We start from the raw sequence: 19,992 nt of genomic DNA, 5'->3' as shown, positions 1-19,992 counted from the left end.
GCATAAACACCTCATTCTGGTGGCTTTTTTAGCATGTGTAGGAAAGGATCTGCAATCCTTTTAAATCAAATGCAGACTTCCACATGGACTTTAAAAATTGCTATAAGAGAAGTTTTACAATTGTATCTGAGTAAATTTTAATTCAGTACTTGGAATTAAAAAGCTAGTATTCTGGAGGCTAGATTATACACACTGCGTTGTTACTGCTCTGATAAGAATTATTCACCTACATGGGTGGGGTTCAGATCCAATAGTTAAAAGATGCTACTTTAAAATTTTCCAAAAGAAACATCTAATCTCCTTGCCTACCTGTATGATTCACCTTTAAGAAAATCCTTATAATTTTTTTGCTTCTTTGATAGGCTTAATGATCTCTTTGGAATTAATTTAAATAAGAAGCATTTAAATTGCAATTTCAGCAACAGCAAGGCCAACATGAAAATCCTACAGCAGGGGTCCTCAAACTTTTTAAACAGGGGGCCGGCGTGCGGATGAAGTGGCAGGAGGTCATCTGTGGCTGCTTGGTTTCCCCCCCCCCAACCCCCGGCGGGGGGGGGGGGGGCGGGGGGGTTCTGTAAATACAGGGGGACGGATTGAGGACCCTGGGGGGTCGTATCTGGCCTGTGGGCCATAGTTTGAGGACCCCTGTCCTACAGGATATCTATTTCATTGAAAGCAATCTTCATTCAAGCTATGGCCACCTACTCTGTGCATCCTGTGATAAAACAGTTAATTGTAACTCATCCATGTTATCTTACTTCTACTTATTTGTTCCAAATGTAATGAATTTTAATATAGACAAATAAACTCCCTATTCTCATACTAGACCAGGAGCTATTCAATATCCTCCATATTCTTCATATATTTTTAATACTTCATTCATTCATTCCAATTCTTCCCATCCCACACTCAATAATTATGCATATTTCTATAGCTTCTCATGATTGCCTCTCCTTTTATGTCTACCAATTTCTACTTCCTTTCTTTACAATTTTGTTATCTTCATTATATACTCCTCATAAAACAAGGAAAATTAGAAAAACACTCCAAGGCCCCAACTCTATAAAATAGTTAATCAGATGAAAATACTATCCATGTATAAACAGTGCCACTGAAGTTAACGGCACAAATAAAGTGCTCCACCTGTAGCTGAGCTCAGGCTGTTGACCAGGAACTGTGAGATCTGGCAGGTATGCATTGATAACCACCGCATATTCAGTGGGTAGCCAAAACTCAGACAAGTTGCATGGCCTGGTAAAAATGGTGCAGGTCTCCCCATCTATTCTATATCCTGTTCTGATACAGAAGATGGCACTCATATTTCTATTCATCAATCACTCTCTGCAGGCCTAATTAATGTATAGAGAAGGTAGAGAACATATTTACTATCCAATTTCTCATCTACCTGGTCCATAGTCTGCTAGTCTGCATGGACTGCATGGTCTGAATAGACTGCTTCCTAGTGAAATCTCATTACAAAACCAGATAGGTGATTTAGAGAGGTACCCAGTTCAGTTTCTCTTGCCAGTATATAAACAGCCTCTGCATTTACCAATGCCACCAACTCTGTACTGCAGTTTCAATATTTTCATTAGATTCACACATTTAAGTGTTTTTCAAGATCCAAAATAAATTGTTCAATATGACAGAACACATTCTTTAAATATTTACCTTATTTTTTCAAGAATACAAATGATTCACAGGGGTTTTTTTGCTTATTTTACTTTTTCTAATACATAAATTAGACTACTGTCTCACTTAATGATTCTCAACTGCTTATTTTCCTTTAGTATCATCAGAATAATATGTAAAGATTTTCCTGTTTTCCAGGAGAATTTAAAACATATCACTTGAACCAGTACCTCTAGGTAGCAATAACTTCAGTTTTAATAGCCAGCACAACTTGGTGCCATCAGCAGACTGCATAAAGTCTATTTCCCTGGTAGAAGCACAATGCAGGTTTTAGCCTGAGTAGTCCAATTTCCATCCCACAGAAACCAATTCCTGAGGCAAAAGCTGGAGGACAGCCAGGGCATACATGGGCTCTCTCTGGTCTGTAGGATCAAGACACAAAAGGAGTCCTCCTTGGGCCATCAATTCTGCAAAGTCAACATTAACTCTTCAGTGGTCTCTGTAACCACTCTTGTAACCAGTCATTTACAGATGTTTCCCTGAATTAAACATGTATTCATAAGTATTTCTATTTATTTTCCCTTCTATACATTTTAACAGGGGCCTTATCCAAAAGCAAAAATTCAGTGGTATTGGGTATTGATCATAGTAATCTACTTGCTACTTTAGATGCTAGGGAATCAAATTTTTCTTCTTGAAATCACATCTTTTCCACAATAAACATTAATTAGTTACTATACAAGTTTTGGAAGAGTAGCTGTTTTTAAAGAATTATATTTAAGAGCTATGAACTTTTTGATCTTGGAGTTTAGTCTGGAGGATATGTTCATTAATATGTTCACTGTTTCACACTTCATATCTTTCAGATCCTTTAGCAAAAAAAACCCCAGTAATTTCAACAGCAATATTTCTCACATTGCTTCATAATTTTCTTCTCAAAGATGACAGCTTGCCAAAGCCATATTGCTGATAGCCTTTAAAATTTAATTAAGGGTCAGATTTTCATTACTGTTTTAACTACCATCACACACTACCTGCCTGACCTCTTTTTTGTTAAGAATGCTTTCTGTCTCTGGAGGTATTTATCTCAAACTCACCACGTGATCCTGACTATGTAAGTACTACTGAGTCCTTGGAGCCTTACTGCTTCATATGTAGCTGCAGAGTTTTTAATCATTGTATAAGTTTTTCACACTGGCTGAATGCCAGGTACCCACCAAAGCTGCTCTATCACTCCCCTCCTCAACCAGACAGGGGGGAGAAAATATAATGAAAGGCTCGTGGGTTGAGATAAGGACAGGGAGATTATTCAGCAATTACCAACACAGGCAAAACAGACTCGACTTGGGGAAAAATAGTTTAATTTATTACCATTCAAATCAGAAAAAAACCCACCTTCCCCCCAACCCTCCCTTCTTCCTGGGCTTAACTTAATTCCCTACTTTTCTACCTCCTCCCCCTGAGTGGCACAGGGGAAATGGGGACTGGGGGTTACAGTCAGTTCATCACACACTGTTTCTGCTGCTCCTTCCTCCTCAAACTCTTTCCCTGTTCCAGCATGGGGTCCCTCCCACGGGAGACAGTCCTCCATGAACACCTCCAACATGAATCTTTCCCACGGGCTGCAGTTCTTCACACACTGCTCCAGCATGGGTCCCTTCCATGGGGTACAGTCCTTCAGGAACAGACTGCTCCAGCGTGGGTCCCCCACAGGGTCACAGGTCCTGCCAGCAAACCTGCTTCAGTGCGAGCTTCCCATGGGTCACAGCCTCCTTTGGGAGTGTGGAGTCCTCCATGGGCGCAGGTGGATATATGCTCCACCATGGACTTCCATGGGCTGCAGGGGGACAGCCTGCTTCACCAAGGTCTTCACCATGGGCTGCAGGGGAATCTCTGCTCTGGCACCTGGAGCACCTCCTCCCCCTCCTTCAGCAACCTTGGTGTCTGCCAAGTTGTTGCACTCACATAGTCTCACTCCTCTCTTCTGCTGGCACAGATTTTTCTTTGTTTTTTCCCCCATGCTTAATATGCTATCACAGAGGTGCTACCACCTTTGATGATTAGTTCAGCCTTGGCCAGCGGTGGGTCTTTCTTGGAGCCAGCTGGCTTTAGCTCCATTGGACATGGGGGAACAGAAGCCCCCCTGTAGCCCCTCCTCCCCCCCCCAAAAAAAAAACAACCTTGCCATGCAAATCTACTACAATCATAAAAAGCAACCAAAGACATGCAGGTGAATATCATCTGTACCTTTTACAACCCTAGTTTTCAAAGTGGTCTTGTTTCAGTTCTGAAAAATAAATGCTATGTGTGTAATCAGTATATATTAACCAGTACTGTAGCTTTTCACTAAAGCAATGGATACAGCTGCTGTAAATAATTCTATACCTGATTCCAAATAGTGCTTTCATAAGCAAAATGACAAATACAGCATATAATTTCAGCTTCTGGTGCGGTTCATTCATGAGCACATAGAATAAACTTGCAAGGACCTGGAGACTGTTTCTGTTATTTTATTTTTACCTTGTTTTCATCATAATAAAATCATACGGCCTACCCATAACCATTAAAATTTTCAGATCAGTCCAGATTCTGCTGTTATTTTCATCAATATAAACCCAATAACAGTGTGAAACACATGGATGATTAGTATCAATATGTCCTGGTTTCAGCTGGGATAGAGTTAATTTTCTTCTTAGTAGCTAGTACAGTGCTGTGTTTTGGCTATGATGTGAGAACAATGTTGATAACCCCACTGATATTTTTAGTTGTTGCTGGGTGATGTTTATACTAAATCAAGGACTTTTTGTTTCCTTGGGCCCTGCCAGCCAGAGGGCTGGAGGGGCACAGGAAATTGGGAGGGGACACAGCCAGGACAGGTGACCCAAATTAGCCAAAGAGGTATTCCATACCATATGATGTCATGCTGAGTATATAAACAGGGGGAAGAGGAAGGAAGGTGGGGATGTTTGGTATTATGGTGTTTGTCTTCCCAAGTAACTGTTATGTGTGATGGAACCCTGCTTTCCTGGGAATGGCTGAACATCTGCCTGCCCATGGGAAGTGGTGAATGAATTTTTTGCTTTGCTTTGCCTGTGTGTGTGGCTTTTGCTTTACCAATTAAATTGTTCATATCTCAACCTGTAGAGGAATGAATCTGGGTTAATTATCATTGATAATATACAGCTGTGGGCTGGCTTCAGGGGCAGTGAGTTGGCTGATGTAGATAAGGTGCAGCTGTGGCTGGTTAAGACGTTGGGCAGCTAGTGAAGAGAGAGCAGCTAAGGAGGAGAGAGGAGGAAGAAGCAGAGGAAAGATGAGAAGTGTTGCCTGGATGAGGTGAGGAGAAGGCAGCAGAGGGACTGTATGAAGAGTATATTGGTATAGAGATGGTAAAAGATCTTGTTGCAGCTTGATAGTTTGGAGAGTGCTGTGACGTTGATCCTTGAGTTTCACATTCCTTTCTGATCCTCCTTCCCATTCCTCTAGGTGGGGGGGAGTGAGTAAGCAGCACCATGGTGCTTAGTTGCAAGCTGGGGTTAAACCATGACACAATACTAACATTTTCATTACACTTCTGCAGGGCTTGGAAACCAGGAAAGATTTGTTACAGTAATTTTTTTTTCATTCTGAAAACGCTAAGAATGCTGGACAATTTGTTTTGAGTAAATGTTAAAGGCAAGTTAACCTAGAATTTAGCTGTTGTCAAGGATGTAGTCAGAGATGATAATGAGGAGGGCTAATGATCTAATAACTGCTTCTTGAAGCATTTGCTTCTTATTTCTAAACAGTGTCTGGGAAGAAGGAAAGCATTATAGCAGAGTTCTGCACATCCCTGTGGCGATATATGCTGCATATTCTCTTTTCCTAATGAATTTATGGCCGCTTTTTACTCTATCTGTCATAAAAATCCAGCTTGGAATGAAGAACAAAGGCAAATACCCCAGAAGACAGCAGATACAGGTCTAGTTGGTTGACAGACAGCTAAATGTGAGCCAGCAGTGTGCCCAGGCGGCCAATAGCATCCTGGCTTGTATCCAAAACAGTGTGGCCAGCAGGACAAAGGAAGTGACTGTCCCCCTGTACTCCACACTGGTGAGGCTGCACCTTGAATACTGTGTTCCATTTTGGGCCCCTCACTACAAGACAGACATTGAGGTATTGGAGTGTGTCCAGAGAAGGGCAATAAAGCTGGTGAAGGGTCTAGAGAACAAGTCTTATGAGAAGTGGCTGAGGGAACTGGGTTTGTTTAGTCTGGAGGAGAGGACATTCAGGGGGGGATCATATTGCTCTCTACCACTACCTGAAAGGAGGTTGTAGGCAGGTGGGGGTAGGTCTCTTCTCCTAGATAACAAGCAACAGAACAAGAGGTAAATGGCCTCAAGTTTTGCCAGGGGAGGTTTAGATTGGATATTAGGAAAAATGTCTTCACTGAAAGGGTGGTCAAGCATTGGAACAGGCTGCCCAGGGAGGTGGTGGAATCACCATCCCTGGAGGTGTTTAAAAAACATGTAGATGCAGTGGTTATGGACATGGTTTAGCGATGGACTTGGTAGTCCTGGGTTAACAGTTGGACTCGATGATCTCAAAGATCTTTTCCAGCCTAAATGATTCTGCGATTCATTCCTGTGCTTTCCACCTGTGTTTTCACTAGATTGCAAACTCTGTACTTAGAGATATGTATTTGACTACAAAAAATTTACTGGAAGTCTTTCTTAATAAATGTTAAGGACCTGATAACTGTCAGATGTTAAAAAATAAAAAAGAAGTATTTGGAAAAAAAGCTTTCAACACTACAAAAATGCATTGTTCTGTTTTATGCTCTGAACATAAAATACATACTTTTATAAAGAACAGATTTACTAAAACACATGGTCAGAAAGGGAAACTTTTTGCCACCCTTTGTTTTCATCTATAATCCCAATATACCTGTTTTAATAGAAGGTAGATATTGAAGCTGCATTACTTTTAATGATCAATGGATCTTACTGTCATATATATTATATATGATGCCCATCCTGAACTCACTCACAGGGACATGTACACAGGAGCTTGATACAAATAAAAGCGTCAGGGTCAGGAGTTTTTTTACTTCTAATTTACTGTAAATATGGAGAAATTTCTATTATAATTTATTGCCTTACTCTCTATCTAACTTGGCCAAAAGCTACAATAAAAAAAAAATTGAAATTAGATATTAAGTACAGCTAATAAATATGTACTGAATGTGTATGATCTAGCAATTAAATCAATGGTAACAAAACTCTTATAATGAAAACTGCACTACGTAAATCCACTTAAAGCAATGGAAAACTATGGACCATATAAATATTTGGTCCATAAATATGGCCCAAATATTTCTGTTATGACTACCATGATTTTGGGGTTTAATTCCAACAAACTTAATCTGATATCCAGTTAATAAATTCTGAAACACTCACCATGATTCCAGTGAGTAAGCAGACTCCTTTCCCACAGTATGTATTAGGTACCATGTCACCATATCCAATAGATAGAAATGTTATTGAAATCAACCACATTGCTCCAAGGAAGTTGCTTGTAACATCCTGTTGATCATGGTACCTGAAAAGAAAACAATTTCTTTATAATGAAAAAAGTTCTGTTAAATTTTTTGTGCTGTCAGAAAGAAATCTTTCTAACTGGTGTGTGGTGGATCAACCTTGGCTAACAGCCAAATGCCCACCTCTCTGCTCAGAAAGATGGGGGGGACAAAATAGGTTTGTGTAATGAGAAACAAAAATAAAAACTAGAAAACCACCTCCCCCCAACCCCTCATTTCCTAGGCTCAACTTCACTCCTGACTCTTCTGCCTTTTCTCCCAAGCATCGCAAAGGGGATGGGGGTTATGGTCAGTATATATATACTAGGCCTGGCTAGGTTAAGAGTTAGTTTTCTTCAAAGCACCTCATATAGTGCTGTGTTTGGGATTTTTTTACCAAAACGGTACTGATAACACACTAATATTCTAGCTATTGCTGAACAGTGTTTGCACAGCATCAAGCATTTTCTGTTTCTCACTCTGTCCTCCCAGTGAATAGGCTGGGAGGGGACGCAACTGGGCAGATGACCTGAATTAACCAAAGAGATATTCCATATCGTATAATGTCGTGCTCAGCAATAAAAGGGAAAAGAAGGGGCTTTAGGGGGTTAGCTATCTTTTGCTTGGGTACTGGCTGGGCATTGTTCTACCCACAGGAGGTGGTGAGTGATTGCTTTTGTATCACTTTTTTTTTTTTTCTTCCCTTTTCTTCCACTTATTCACTTAATTGTTTGTTTGTTTTATCTTGACCCTCAAGTTTGCTTGGGTTTAGTGTTCCTTTCCTCTTCCCCTGTCCCACTGGGGGGAGGAAGTGAGCAAGCGACTGTGTGGTGCTTATCTGCCTACCCGGGTTAACCCACAACATAACAGTTCCTCCCTGTCGCTTCTTCCTTCTCACACTTTTCCCTGGCTCCAGTGTGTGACCTCTCCATGGGCTGCAGGACAATACCTGATCTGTCATGGTTTCTTCCACAGGGTGCAGGGGAATCTCTGCTCTGGTGCCTGGAGCACCTTCTCTCTCTCCTTCTCTGACCTTGGTGTTTGCACTGCTGTTTCTCACTCTCTTTTTCTCTTCTCCTTTGTTTGTGCAGTGTTTTCTGCCCTTTCTTAAATATGCTTTCACACAGGCACCACTAACTTCACTGATTGGCTCAGCTTTGGCCTGCAGTGGGTACATTGCCAAGCCAGCTGGAACCAGCTGTGTCCAGCACAGATGCCACCCCTGCACTCCCCCCCATTCCCCAAACCTTGCCATATATACCCAATGCACTGGTGATAAAGATATTCTAGTAATTTACAATTATTTCTTTTTAAAAGCACTTATAAGTGATTATATAAAACTCAAATACAACATCAACAGTAAAGAAACAGAAGATACAACAATAGCACAAGTAGTACAGATATTTATGCCATTTAAATTTTAGCATTCTGTTATTACCATTAAAATAGCAGAAACCTCTTGTTTTTTAAGAGAGTCTTTTCATAGGGGTACAAGTCCTGTTGATCCTCTGCAGTTGTATAAGTCTACTATAGTTGCTCCAGTCTGAAGCATATACAAAAGTCAGAAATGGATGTGTGGACAGAGAGCAGATCTCTGTTTCCTTGGCCTAAATTTAAGTCTGTAATTAGTAATCTAATAATGAACTGTCGTGAATGCTGAATTAAACAACCTAGGTTCCTCCCTCTCCTTTAGCATGTTTAAGTTAAATAGAACTGTATGCCACTGTATTCCTTGTCATCACAAGTTCTTCACCTTAAAATAAGGAAACCTTCCTTTTGTGTTAAAGTTTACTATTAAATGTAATTTCCTGATGTGCTATTTGTTGTTTTACCATCCTAATAGAATGTGTTCATTTTTTCCTTTAAAGAAAATAAGCTTAAATTAATAGTCTAGTCTTCACATTACATGTATATCAACTCAACTGGGAAGCCATAAGAACATGTTTTAGGTATGAAAACTGCTGTTACTACTCACTCTGTGAGTAAAAAAGGCCTAACGTTAATGTAGATGTAATTTTGCTTCCCAGACACAGAATATCTCTGCGACAGAGACTACCTGGCTGCTACTGCAGCCTCAAGGTTGAAATAACCCCTGCAGCTGCTGTGAAGCCTCAGGTTAGTTACTTGTGCTGTTGGATCCTAAAGGGTATTATTTTAACCAGTCCCTAAATCACTGTCTCACAGTGGGTCACAGAGTTCCACTAGGTAATTAACTCATAAATCCACAGGCAACCCACTTTCCACCACTGAAATAATTACTTTGGTTTTCTTCCTTTCCAGACCTCAATGAATGATGGAGCAAAAATGCAGAGTGAGCACAAAGATGGTGTCAGGAAATTCCCTGTTCTCTCACTTGCAATATATTCCCTATAAGTATCTGCAAAATACCTTCATTCTGCTCTTCAAATTCTTGCCTATGCCCTAATGGTTACAAAAACCTAAAAACTCTTAGACTGAAAAGTCTGCAGTGATCATTCCAAACTAAATTGCTCCATTTTCTGTTTGCCTGTACTCTTCTCTCTGTTGGTGTCAGTGTTGTGTTTCTCACATACTTTATACAAGCTTTTGTAGGTTTTTCTGTTATTGTAGCATCTAGAACAATGCAGTAGCAGTCCACAGCTGGAGCTCCTAAGGATGACAGTGACACAAATAATGATAATCACAACAGCTTATACTAGGTCTGGCTGGGATGGAGTTAATTTTCTTCCCAGTAGCTCATATGGTGCTGTGGTTTTGATTTGTGACCAAAACAGTGTTAACACATGGATGCTTTAGCTATTGCTGAACAGTGCTTGCACAGCATCAAGGCCTTCTCTGTTTCCCATTCTGCCCCTGCAGTGAGTAGGCTAGAGGTGGGTAAGAGGCTGGGAAGGAACACAGCTGGGACAGCTCAGCTGAATTAACCAAACGGATATTCCATACCATATAAAGTCATGCTCAGCAATAAAACTTGGGGGGGAGTCTTTCCAAAGTAGTCATTGCTCAGGGACTGGCTGGGCATCTGCTGGTGAAAGGTGGTGAGTGACTGCCTTTGCATCGTTTGGTTGGGTTTTTTTTCTTTCACTTATTAAACTGGTTTTCTCTTGACTATGTTGTTGTTAGTCATGATGTTGACTTGTTTGTTCTCACTGCCAGTTTATTTTGTCCCTCATCTGCTCCTTGGAGTTTTCCTTCTCTTGCTGTACATCAAACTCTGGGGCTTGTTAATGGCTGGTTTTGGCTTTTGCCATTTGCTGTGCTGTTTATCACTATTGTGTTTTTCCTGGGAGAGCTATGATAAAAGCACTGGCTTGGAGCTTAATCTGGTATTTGGGCCCTGCACTGCTGCCATTCCAGTACTCTGGGAGCCATCTCATGGAGACAATCGGCAATTACACCTTTCTCCTCCTCCAGGAGACACGTGGTGGGGAAAATGAAGAATGGCATCTCCCCTTTCTTCACAGATGTTTCCTGCCTTGTTGCAATGGCCCTTCAGTTTCTTGAACATTGCTGCATAACCAGAATGCTCATATTAGTGTGTTCCATAAATCTGATTTCAGCTTTTCCTACAGTTAACCAACTGCTTGGAAATGCCACACAGGGTTGTGCTCTGAGATAGTTGAGTCATGGGTGGCAAGGTGAGTGGGAGAATTTGGGCAGATGCTTAGAGCGATTTTCACCTCTGATGGTCTGGGACTTCAAACCCAAACAGGCATGGAATCCTGTTGAAGTGGCAAACCACTGGAAGGAAGGATGCCTTGCCTATACCAGAGAGACACAACTTTTAGCACTCTGTTGGGGCTTTGCCTACATGTACTGAGCCTGTGTCCAGCAACTTCAAAGGAACAAGAAGGTCTCTGGAACTGAGGAAATACAAACAGACACTGTGGCTAAGCCAGAGACCCAACCCTCAACTATAACAGTCACTTCTGTAGTCAAGAAAAAACAATGGAAGCAGAGGTCAACTTGGTTAGTAAGGGAGGAAGCAGCTCTTCCTGAGAAGGAACAGGAGGAAGAATCAGAAGAGGCAGTCTGTTCTGCAGCAGAGCAGCTTCAATAACAGGAGAGGGAAGAGACAGACATCATAAGTCGGAAAATACCTGATCCCTATCCCTGAATGAGCTGTAAGATATGCAGAAAGATTACAGCCATCAGCCAGGCAAGCAAATTATCACCTCCTTGCTCCAGTGCTGGGATGCTGGAGTCAACAGTCAGAAATTAGAGGGTAGGAAAGTACAGCAGCTAGGATCCCTTGCTAGGGACTGGGGAACTGACAAAGGAAGTAGAAGAGGAGCAACAATCCGCAGCCTCTGGAAGCAGCTCCTGTCGAGCATGAAGGCAAGGTATCCACTCAAGGGAGATCTTGTAAACTACCAAGGCAAGTGGACCACTGTTGAGGAAGGTGTCCAGTATCTTAGGGACTTAGCAGTGGTGAAGGTGATCTACAGCAACCTGGAAAACAACCAGGCCTCCAAAGATCCAGATGATGTCCAGTGCATGTGGTCCATGTGTTGGAAGTTTGTACTGGAACATATTGACATTGTATGCCAGCACCCTGGCAATAATGGACTGGAAAGATATTGAGGCACCAACAGTGGATAAATTGGCCTGTCAGCTTCAGCAATTCAAAGAGAATCTATCTTCCTCCTTGACCCTATGGGCTTACATCTCAGCTGTGGACAAACTGTCTTAACAGTTTCAGCAATTCAAAGAGAATATATCTTCCTCCTTGTCCCTACAGTCCAGCATCTCAACTATCAAGCATAGCACATGGAGTCAGCCTTTCTCTGCTCAAGGGAAAGGGAACCATGTACATATGCTATGTGCCACCCTGTGGTTCTAGCTGCACGACCACAAGGACAACATGAGGAAGTAGGATGGTGCACCTACCTCAAACCTAGAAGCCCCCTGTGAGGAAAAACAGTACACAAAAAGGATTCACCCAGGAAGATGACTGCTCCGCTTGCTGTAGAGCAATTCCCCAGACACAGTGGAAGGGCTGATCCTGATAAAGGGACTTCTGGTTTGCAGTTCCAGGAGACAGGTAATGAATGCTCTGACCAGGAATAGAGGGGCCCTCACCCCAGTGAGGTGGAGGAAAGGGATGACTGGGTTTACTGGACTGTATGGATTCTATGGCCTGGCACATCAGACCCACAGAAGTATAAGGCTTTGGTAGATACTGGTGCACAGTGTACCCTAATGCCATCAGAATATAAGGGCACAGAACCCATCTGGATCTCTGGAGTGACAGGGGGTTCCCAACAGTTGTTTGTCTAGAGGCTGAGGTGAGCTTAACAGGGGACAAGTGGGAAAAGCACCCCATTGTGACTTGCCCAGATGCCCAGTGTATTCTTGGCATAGACTACCTCAGGAGAGGGTACTTCAAGGATACGAAAGGGTACCGGTGGGTCTTTATTGTAGCCACTGTGAACACAGGGATTAAACAGCTGTCTACCTTGCCTGGCCTCTCGGAGGATCCTTCTGTTGGGGGACTGTCTGCCTGTTGAAGAAGAGCAGGTGCTGACTGCTATCATGACATTGTACTGACAGCAATATCGCACCAGCTGAGACTCCCTGGTTCCCATCCGTGAGCTGATTCATCAACTGGAGAGCCAAGGAGTGATCATCAAGACTCACGTACCCTTTAATAGTCCCATATGGCCAGTGCAAAAGTCTGACAGGGTGGAAGGTAACAGTGGTTTATTGTAGCCTGAATAAGATCATGCCACCATTGAGTGTTGCCATATCGAACATGCTAGAACTCCAATATCAACTGGAGTTGAAGGCTGCCAAACGGTATGCTACAACTAATATGCCAGTGCATTTTTCTCAATTCCTTTGGCAGCAGAGTGCAGGCCACAGTTTGCTTTCATGTGGAGGGGTGTCCAACACACCTATAATCAACTGCCTCAAGCTTTTCTAGGTGTTGTGGGTTTCTGGAGAACACATATTCTGAGTTACAGTCAGCTTGTGAGCCCTCTGTATTGAATAACCTAAAAGAACTGTTTTGACTGCAGCCCTGAGCAGTGACAAGCTTTTGAACAGATTAACCAGGAGATAGTTCATGCGGTAGCCCTTAGGCCAGTCCAGACAGGAGCAGATGTGAAAAGTGTGCTCTATGCTACAGCCAGGGAGTATGGCTTCACCTGGAGCCTCTGGTAGAAAGCACCCAGAGAGACTTGAGGTTGACCTCTATGGTTTTAGAACTGGGGGTATAGAGGATTTGAGGCCTGCTACATGCTGACTAAAAAAAAAATATTAGCAGCATATGAAAGGTTTCAAATTGCTTCAGAAGTAGTCAGTACAGAAACACAGCTCCTCTTGGCAACATGATTGCCTGTGCTGAACTGGATGTTCAAAGGAAGGAGGCCTACACAATGAGTAGCAGAAACCATCAAAGGAAAAGGCAAATCAAGCCAGTTTGCAGAAGTGAAAGCCACTGAACTAGCCCTAGAGATTGCTGAAGAAGTGGCCAGTACTCTATCTCATGGATGATGGCTAATGCCCTGTGGGGATTGTCAATAGCAATGGAAACAGACCAATTTGCAGCACAGAGGCAAACCCATCTGGGCTGCTGCATTGTGGCAAGACATCACTGCATGGATAGAAAACACTGATGTAAGGTAAAGATACATCGTGTAGATGTTCACATGCCCAAGAGCTATGCCACTAAAGAACATCAAAACAATGAGCAGGTAGTCTAGGCTGCAAGAACTGAAGTATCTCAGGTAGACCTGGACTGGGAATGTAAGGATGAGCTACTCATAGCTCAGTGGGCCCATAAAACATTGGGACATCTAGGGAGAAATGAAACATACAGATGGGCTCGTGATTGAGAGGTGGACCTGATCATGGAGGCCATCACGCAGGTCACTCATGAATGTTAAACATGTGCCACAATCAAGCAAGCCACACAAGTCTCCCTGGAACAGAGGATGGTTGCCAGGATATCAATATGGGGAGGCCTGGCAGATCAATTATATTGGACCACTGGCACAAATATGCCAAGGAAAGTGCCACATGCTCATGGTGGAAGCAACTACTGGGTGTCTAAAAAATACCCTGTGAACCATGGCACCAATTGAAACACCAGCCTGGGCCTGGAAAGGCAAGTTCTGTGACAACACAGTACCCCAGAAAGAATCGAATCAGACAACAGAACTAATTTCTGAAATAAGATCACAGACTTCTGGGCCAAGAACACAGCACCGACAGGGTGCATCACACCCCCTTATCACCCACAAGTCTCTGGAAAGATTGAACAATATAATGGACTGTTAAAGACTATGCCGAGAGCATTGGGCATTGGGGCATGGAAGCACTGGGGTGTAAAACTAAGGAAAATAATCCTTTATTTGAGTTGTATGTTATAGGAAGTACTACATCAGGAACCACCTGAACTGACAAAGAATGAGCCTCACAAGGAACCAGGTGAGTGTTGCAGTGACCCAACCCAAGCCATTCTTTGTGCCCAACAATTCAACACACTGCTTCCCCTGTCCTTGACAGATGGGGACCAAGTCATTGACTGTTATACTGGGTCTGGCTGGGATGGAGTTCACTTTCCCCATAGTGCTGTGCTTGTATTGGTAGCTAGAAAGGTGATGATAACACACCAGTGTTTTGGCTACTGATGCTCACACAGCATCAAGGCTGTCTCTCAAACCCTCCACCCCCAAAGGCCAGTAGGCTGGGGGTGGGCAAGATCTTGGAAGGGGACATAGCCAGGAAAGCTGACCCAAACTGACCAAAGGGATATTTCATACCATACAACATCATGCTCAGCAATAAAACCTAACAGAAAGGAGGAGGAGGAACGGGGGGCATTCATTATTAAGGTATTTGTCTTCCAAAGCAACCGCTACATGTACTGAGGCCCTACTTCCCAGGAAGTGGCTGGACATTGCTTGCTGATGGGAAATAGAGAATAAATCTTTTTTGTTTCCTTTGCTTCCAAGAGCGACCCTTGCTTTCCTTCATTAAACTGCCTTTATCTTGACCCACGAGTTTTTAATCTTATTTTATCCCCCTGTCCTGCTGAGGAGGGGAGTAATAGAGTGGCTTGGTGGGTACCTGGCAGCCAGCCAAGGTCAACCTACCACAACTGTTCTTACAGACATTTGGTAAGGGGCCCATAAAATGGGAGATTAATATGTGTGTATATGTCAAGGGACAGCGGATGGTGGTTAATGAGGATGTATAAACCTGGCTTGGATGTAAAGATGGATTAAGTATGTAGTATAAGCTATAAGCATTGGTAAGAGGGAATTTTGGAAATAAGAAATACAAAGGGAAAGGTAATGTATGGGATAGAAGGATCAAATATTGCAATGCAGTGTGGGTTAAGTAAGTAAAAAGGTTTGAGTAGGGTATAGGAATGAAAAAATATACAAATGGTACAATCAGAGGATACTTAGATGTGTAAGTAATGTGGGACCTGAGCAAATGGTATGGAATAAAGGGTAGAGATTGTACTGGGTCTGACTGGGATGGAATTAACTTTCTTTCTAGCAGCCTGTATGGTGCTGTGCTTTAGATTTGTGACCAAAACAGTGTTGATAACACACTAATGTTTTTGCTGTTGCTGAACAGTGCTTGCACAGAATCAAGGTCTTCTCTGTTTCTCACTCTGCACTCACAGCAAGTAGGCTAGGGGTGGGAAAGAGGTTTGGAGGGGAGACAGCAAGGACAGCTTACCCAAAGTGACCAAAGGGATATTCCATGCCATATAACATCATGCTCAGCAATAAAACCTGGAGGGTAATCTTTCTAAACTAGCCATTTCTTGGAGACTTAGCTGGGCATTGTTCTACTGGTGAGAGATCGTGAGGGACTGCCTTTGTCCCACTTAATTTTTTTCTTTTTTTTCCCGCTTCACTTATAAAAACATCTTTATACCGACCCACAAGTTTTTCTCAATTTTCCCCTTCTCATTCTCACCCCCATCCTGTGATGGGGGACAGTGAGCGAGCAACTTTTGGGTGCTTAGTTGCTGGCTGGAGTCAACCCACCACACAGCTACAGTAGTAACAAAAACACCCCCAAATATAATTTAACTCATCAACACAGAGCTCTGCACAACACAAAGAGATCTGGCATTGTTTTTCCCCCCAATCTATATTAAATGTTATGGATTTCAGTCTTTACTTAACAAACCTTGCAAATTACAGCCATGAAATATATGGATACACAGAGAGATATGTATTTATGCCATTCAGGAGGGCAGAAGAAAGCCTATGTATCATACAAGTCCCTTCCGAATATCACATAAGTGACATGATGAGCTCAAAAAAATTACCTAAAGCCACAATGAATATTCTAAAGCTTGTAACTGACTTAAATACAAATAAATGCTTACACAAACATGTTTGAGTTTTGAACATGACCCTTTCTGTACTTCAGATGGAAAACTTTTCTTATGAAGATGAAAATAGGAAGCAATGTTTTCGGGTTTTTTCTACATTTTGTGCAAAATGTTACATCCTGACAAAATTTCAGCCCTGCATGATGATAATTATAGAAATGTACAGAAAAAAATAATAAATAATTACAAAAAAGAATACATAAAACCAACGTAAGTCTAAATTCAATAAATTTTAGTAGTCAGTTGGAAATACAAGGACTGAGGGCTTGCCTTACATGACTGTACTGGGTATGACTGGGATGGAATTAACTTCCTTCATAGCAGCCAGTATGGTGCTGTGCTTTGGATTTGTGGCTAAAACAGTGTTGATAATACACTAATGTTTGGGCTATAGCTGAACAGTGCTTGCACAGCGTCAAGGCTTTCTCTCCCCATCTCTATCCTCAAAGCAAGCAGGCTGGGGGCGGGCAAGATGTTGGGAGGGTACATAGCCAAGACAGCTGACCCAAACTGACCAAAGTGATGTTCCATACATGTGGTGGGTTAAATGTGGCTGACTGCCAGGCACCCACCAAGTTGCTCTCTCACTACTCCTCCTCAGCAGGACAAGGGGTGAAAATAAGATGAAAAAAAGCTTGTGGGTCAAGATAAGGACAGAGAGATCGCTCACCAATTACTGTCACAGGCAAAAAAGACTTGACTTGGAGAAGATTAATTTCATTTATTGGCAATTAAAAAAAAAGAGCAGAATAGTGAAAAAGACAGACAAAACTAAAAACACCTTACCCCCACACACCCCACCCTTCTTCCCAGGCTCAACTTCACTCCTTCATTCCCAACTCTTCTACCTCCTCCCAACCAAGTGGAGCAGGGGATGGGGAATGGGAGTTGAGGTCAGTTCATAACACTTCATCACTGCTGCTCCTTCCTCCTCACTCTCTTCCCCTGCTCCAGCATGGGGTCCCTCCCACAGGATACAGTACTTCACGAACTGCTCCAGTGTGGATCCTCTCCACAGGGTGCAGTCCCTCAGGAAAAGACTGCTCCAGAATGGGTCCTGCCAGAAAACCTGCTCCTGTGTGGACTCTTCTCCTCAGGCCACAGTTTCTGCCAGGAGACTTGCTCCAGCGTAGACTCCCCACAAACTGCAGCTTCCTTCAGGGCATATCCACATGCTGCAGTGTGGGGTCCTCCACAGGCTGCAGTATGGATATCTGCTCCACCATGGACCTCCATGGGCTGCATCTCCTCCATGGGGGGGAATCTCTGCTCTGCACTGGGAGCACCTCCTCCCCTCTTTCTTCACCAACTTTGGTGCCTGCAGGGCTTTCTCTCACATTTTTTCTCACTCCTCTCTCCCAGCTGCTGTGCAGTGGTTTTTACCCTTTCTTAAATATGTTATCACAGAGGCACCACCAGCTTTTCTGATTGGCTCAGCTTTGGCCAACGGTGGGTCCACTGCAAGCCTAGCTGGAACTGGCTCTGTCCAACATAGGGGCAGCCCCTAATTTCTTCTCACAGAGTCCACCCCTGCAGGCCCCCACCTCAAACCTTGCCACATAAACCAAATACTCCATATGATATCATGCTCAGCAAGAAAAGCTCAGGGAAATTTGTGGTTATGGCATTTGTCTTCCCAAAGAACCACTATGCGTGCCGAGACCCTGTTTTCCAGGAACTGGCTGGACCTGCCTGCCAATGGGAAGTAATGAATGAATTCCTCTTTTTGCTTTGTTTGTGTGTGCAGCCTTTGCTTTCCTTATTTAACTGATTTAACTGTCATTATCTCGATCCACAAGTCTTCTTGCCTGCCTTCTATTTTCTCCCCATCCTGTGGGAGAGGGAAGCAGGCATTTGGCTGTTGGCTGTTTGTCAGTCACCACAATGACACCAGTTCTGAGAGAGTTAAGCTCCTAATTGTGAGATATCCTGAAGGTATTGCCTTTCACTTGGGGTTCCAAATCCTAATGTCTCTACTGAACTAAACAGACTAGGCCAGTACTTTTACCCAATAGCAGAGGAAAAATCCATGTTCTAGTTCCTCAGAAAAGTGTACTAGCCAGCAGATTATAGAATGTTTTTCTTACTAAAATCTAGTTGCAGAATAACCAATATTTTCTTGGCTAAACATTTGCCTAGCATTAAGATTTGGCTTACCTCTAAGAGAGAATTTCATAAAAGTAATTTTTAGTAAGCAATGGAAGAAAATTAAAATGCCATTGCAAATATCATTGTGAAATATATTTTCTATAGCCTGAAATATTTGCCATACAGCAAAGCAACATGTCACAGTGCATTTAGTTAATAAAAAAAAGAGACAAAAACAAGTCAAGAAAAATAAATTTGTACTTAATCTCTTCTGCCTCAAATCACAAAGAAGGAAACACACCTAGAACACAATTCTGTTACAGTATATAGGTTGTATAATACTGCATGTTCAATTACTCAATCTTATAATTAGCAGTCCTAGAGGAAAGGAGAAGAAAGCATTATTTAAGGATAAACTACTTTGTTAACAATAAAATTGTTATACAGGAATAAGACTAGCATCAAGATTTCAAACAGTTCAGTACTTTTTTTCTTTAATCCAAGCTATTGAAAAGACATTTTCCATTAAAACTGTGGAAAACAGAATTCATACACATTGCATTTGATATGACTGATCCAATGAAAAAGAAAGAAACAAGTTAAATATGGATAAAAGGAAGCACTATTATTAACATGTAGTATTTCCTGACACTATCACAGGAGACCTAAATTTTAGGATTCAAAAGTGAATTGTTATATGCATAACAAGAACAACCAAGGTTGCAGTAGCAAGATTTAAATGTATAAAAGATATTAATCTTAAGGTTTCATAGCACAAGGTAAATACTAAATTTCAGATATTAGGAGGGCTTTTTGCCTGTCTTTAAAAGCAGAGGGAATTAGTTGCAAAGTGGCAGGACAGCAATATGCCAAGCATCGTCTTTAAAATCCAGCATTGCAGACAAAGCCTGAAAGGCGTGAATCTGTCAAAGTGGTAAAAGAGGAAGCTGGAATAAGCAAGCAGGAACAACCAATGTAGGCCCACGACTGGATACGACTCTGTCTAGACTCAGAAGACAGAATGCACTTCCAAGTTTCTGAATCTGAGCCTAAGCCCTGGTCACATCCCACTCCCACAACAGAGAAAGAGCCAGGCCTATGCCACCGACACACACACACACACACACCTGTGCTAATGGAAACTCTCACAGGCAGCCAGATAGAAACCTCAAAGTCTTCACTCCGCACAGAGATTCTGGCACAGCCAGCACAACATAAATGGCTTTTGGGACCAGGTCACTGAGAACTTGATTCAAGAGGAGAAATATCCATTTTCATAACTTGGCAGGCACAAAAGAGAAAAATGAATTATATAACCTGTCCTTAAAGGGAACGTGTATACAAAAAAATGGTAGAAGAAGGTGTTTTT

At 42.4% G+C, this 19,992-nt stretch overlaps 1 protein-coding gene across 2 annotated transcripts in view; it reads right to left on the bottom strand.

The window, feature by feature from the left end:
• The window catches only part of LOC119140660 (small conductance calcium-activated potassium channel protein 2-like), a 115,883-nt gene that overhangs the window by 43,838 nt on the left and 52,053 nt on the right, over positions 1-19,992 (bottom strand). For both annotated transcript variants that reach the window (XM_037372174.1, XM_037372175.1), the window contains one exon: positions 7,071-7,212. In XM_037372174.1, the coding sequence (XP_037228071.1) occupies positions 7,071-7,212 (142 nt within the window). The remainder of the gene's footprint in view (positions 1-7,070; positions 7,213-19,992) is intronic.

The sequence above is a fragment of the Falco rusticolus genome, chromosome W (genome assembly GCF_015220075.1).
Source record: "Falco rusticolus isolate bFalRus1 chromosome W, bFalRus1.pri, whole genome shotgun sequence".
NCBI classification, from domain to species: Eukaryota; Metazoa; Chordata; class Aves; order Falconiformes; family Falconidae; genus Falco; species Falco rusticolus.
Note: the sequence above shows the minus strand (reverse complement) of the source record. Positions and strands in the feature narration are given on the sequence as shown.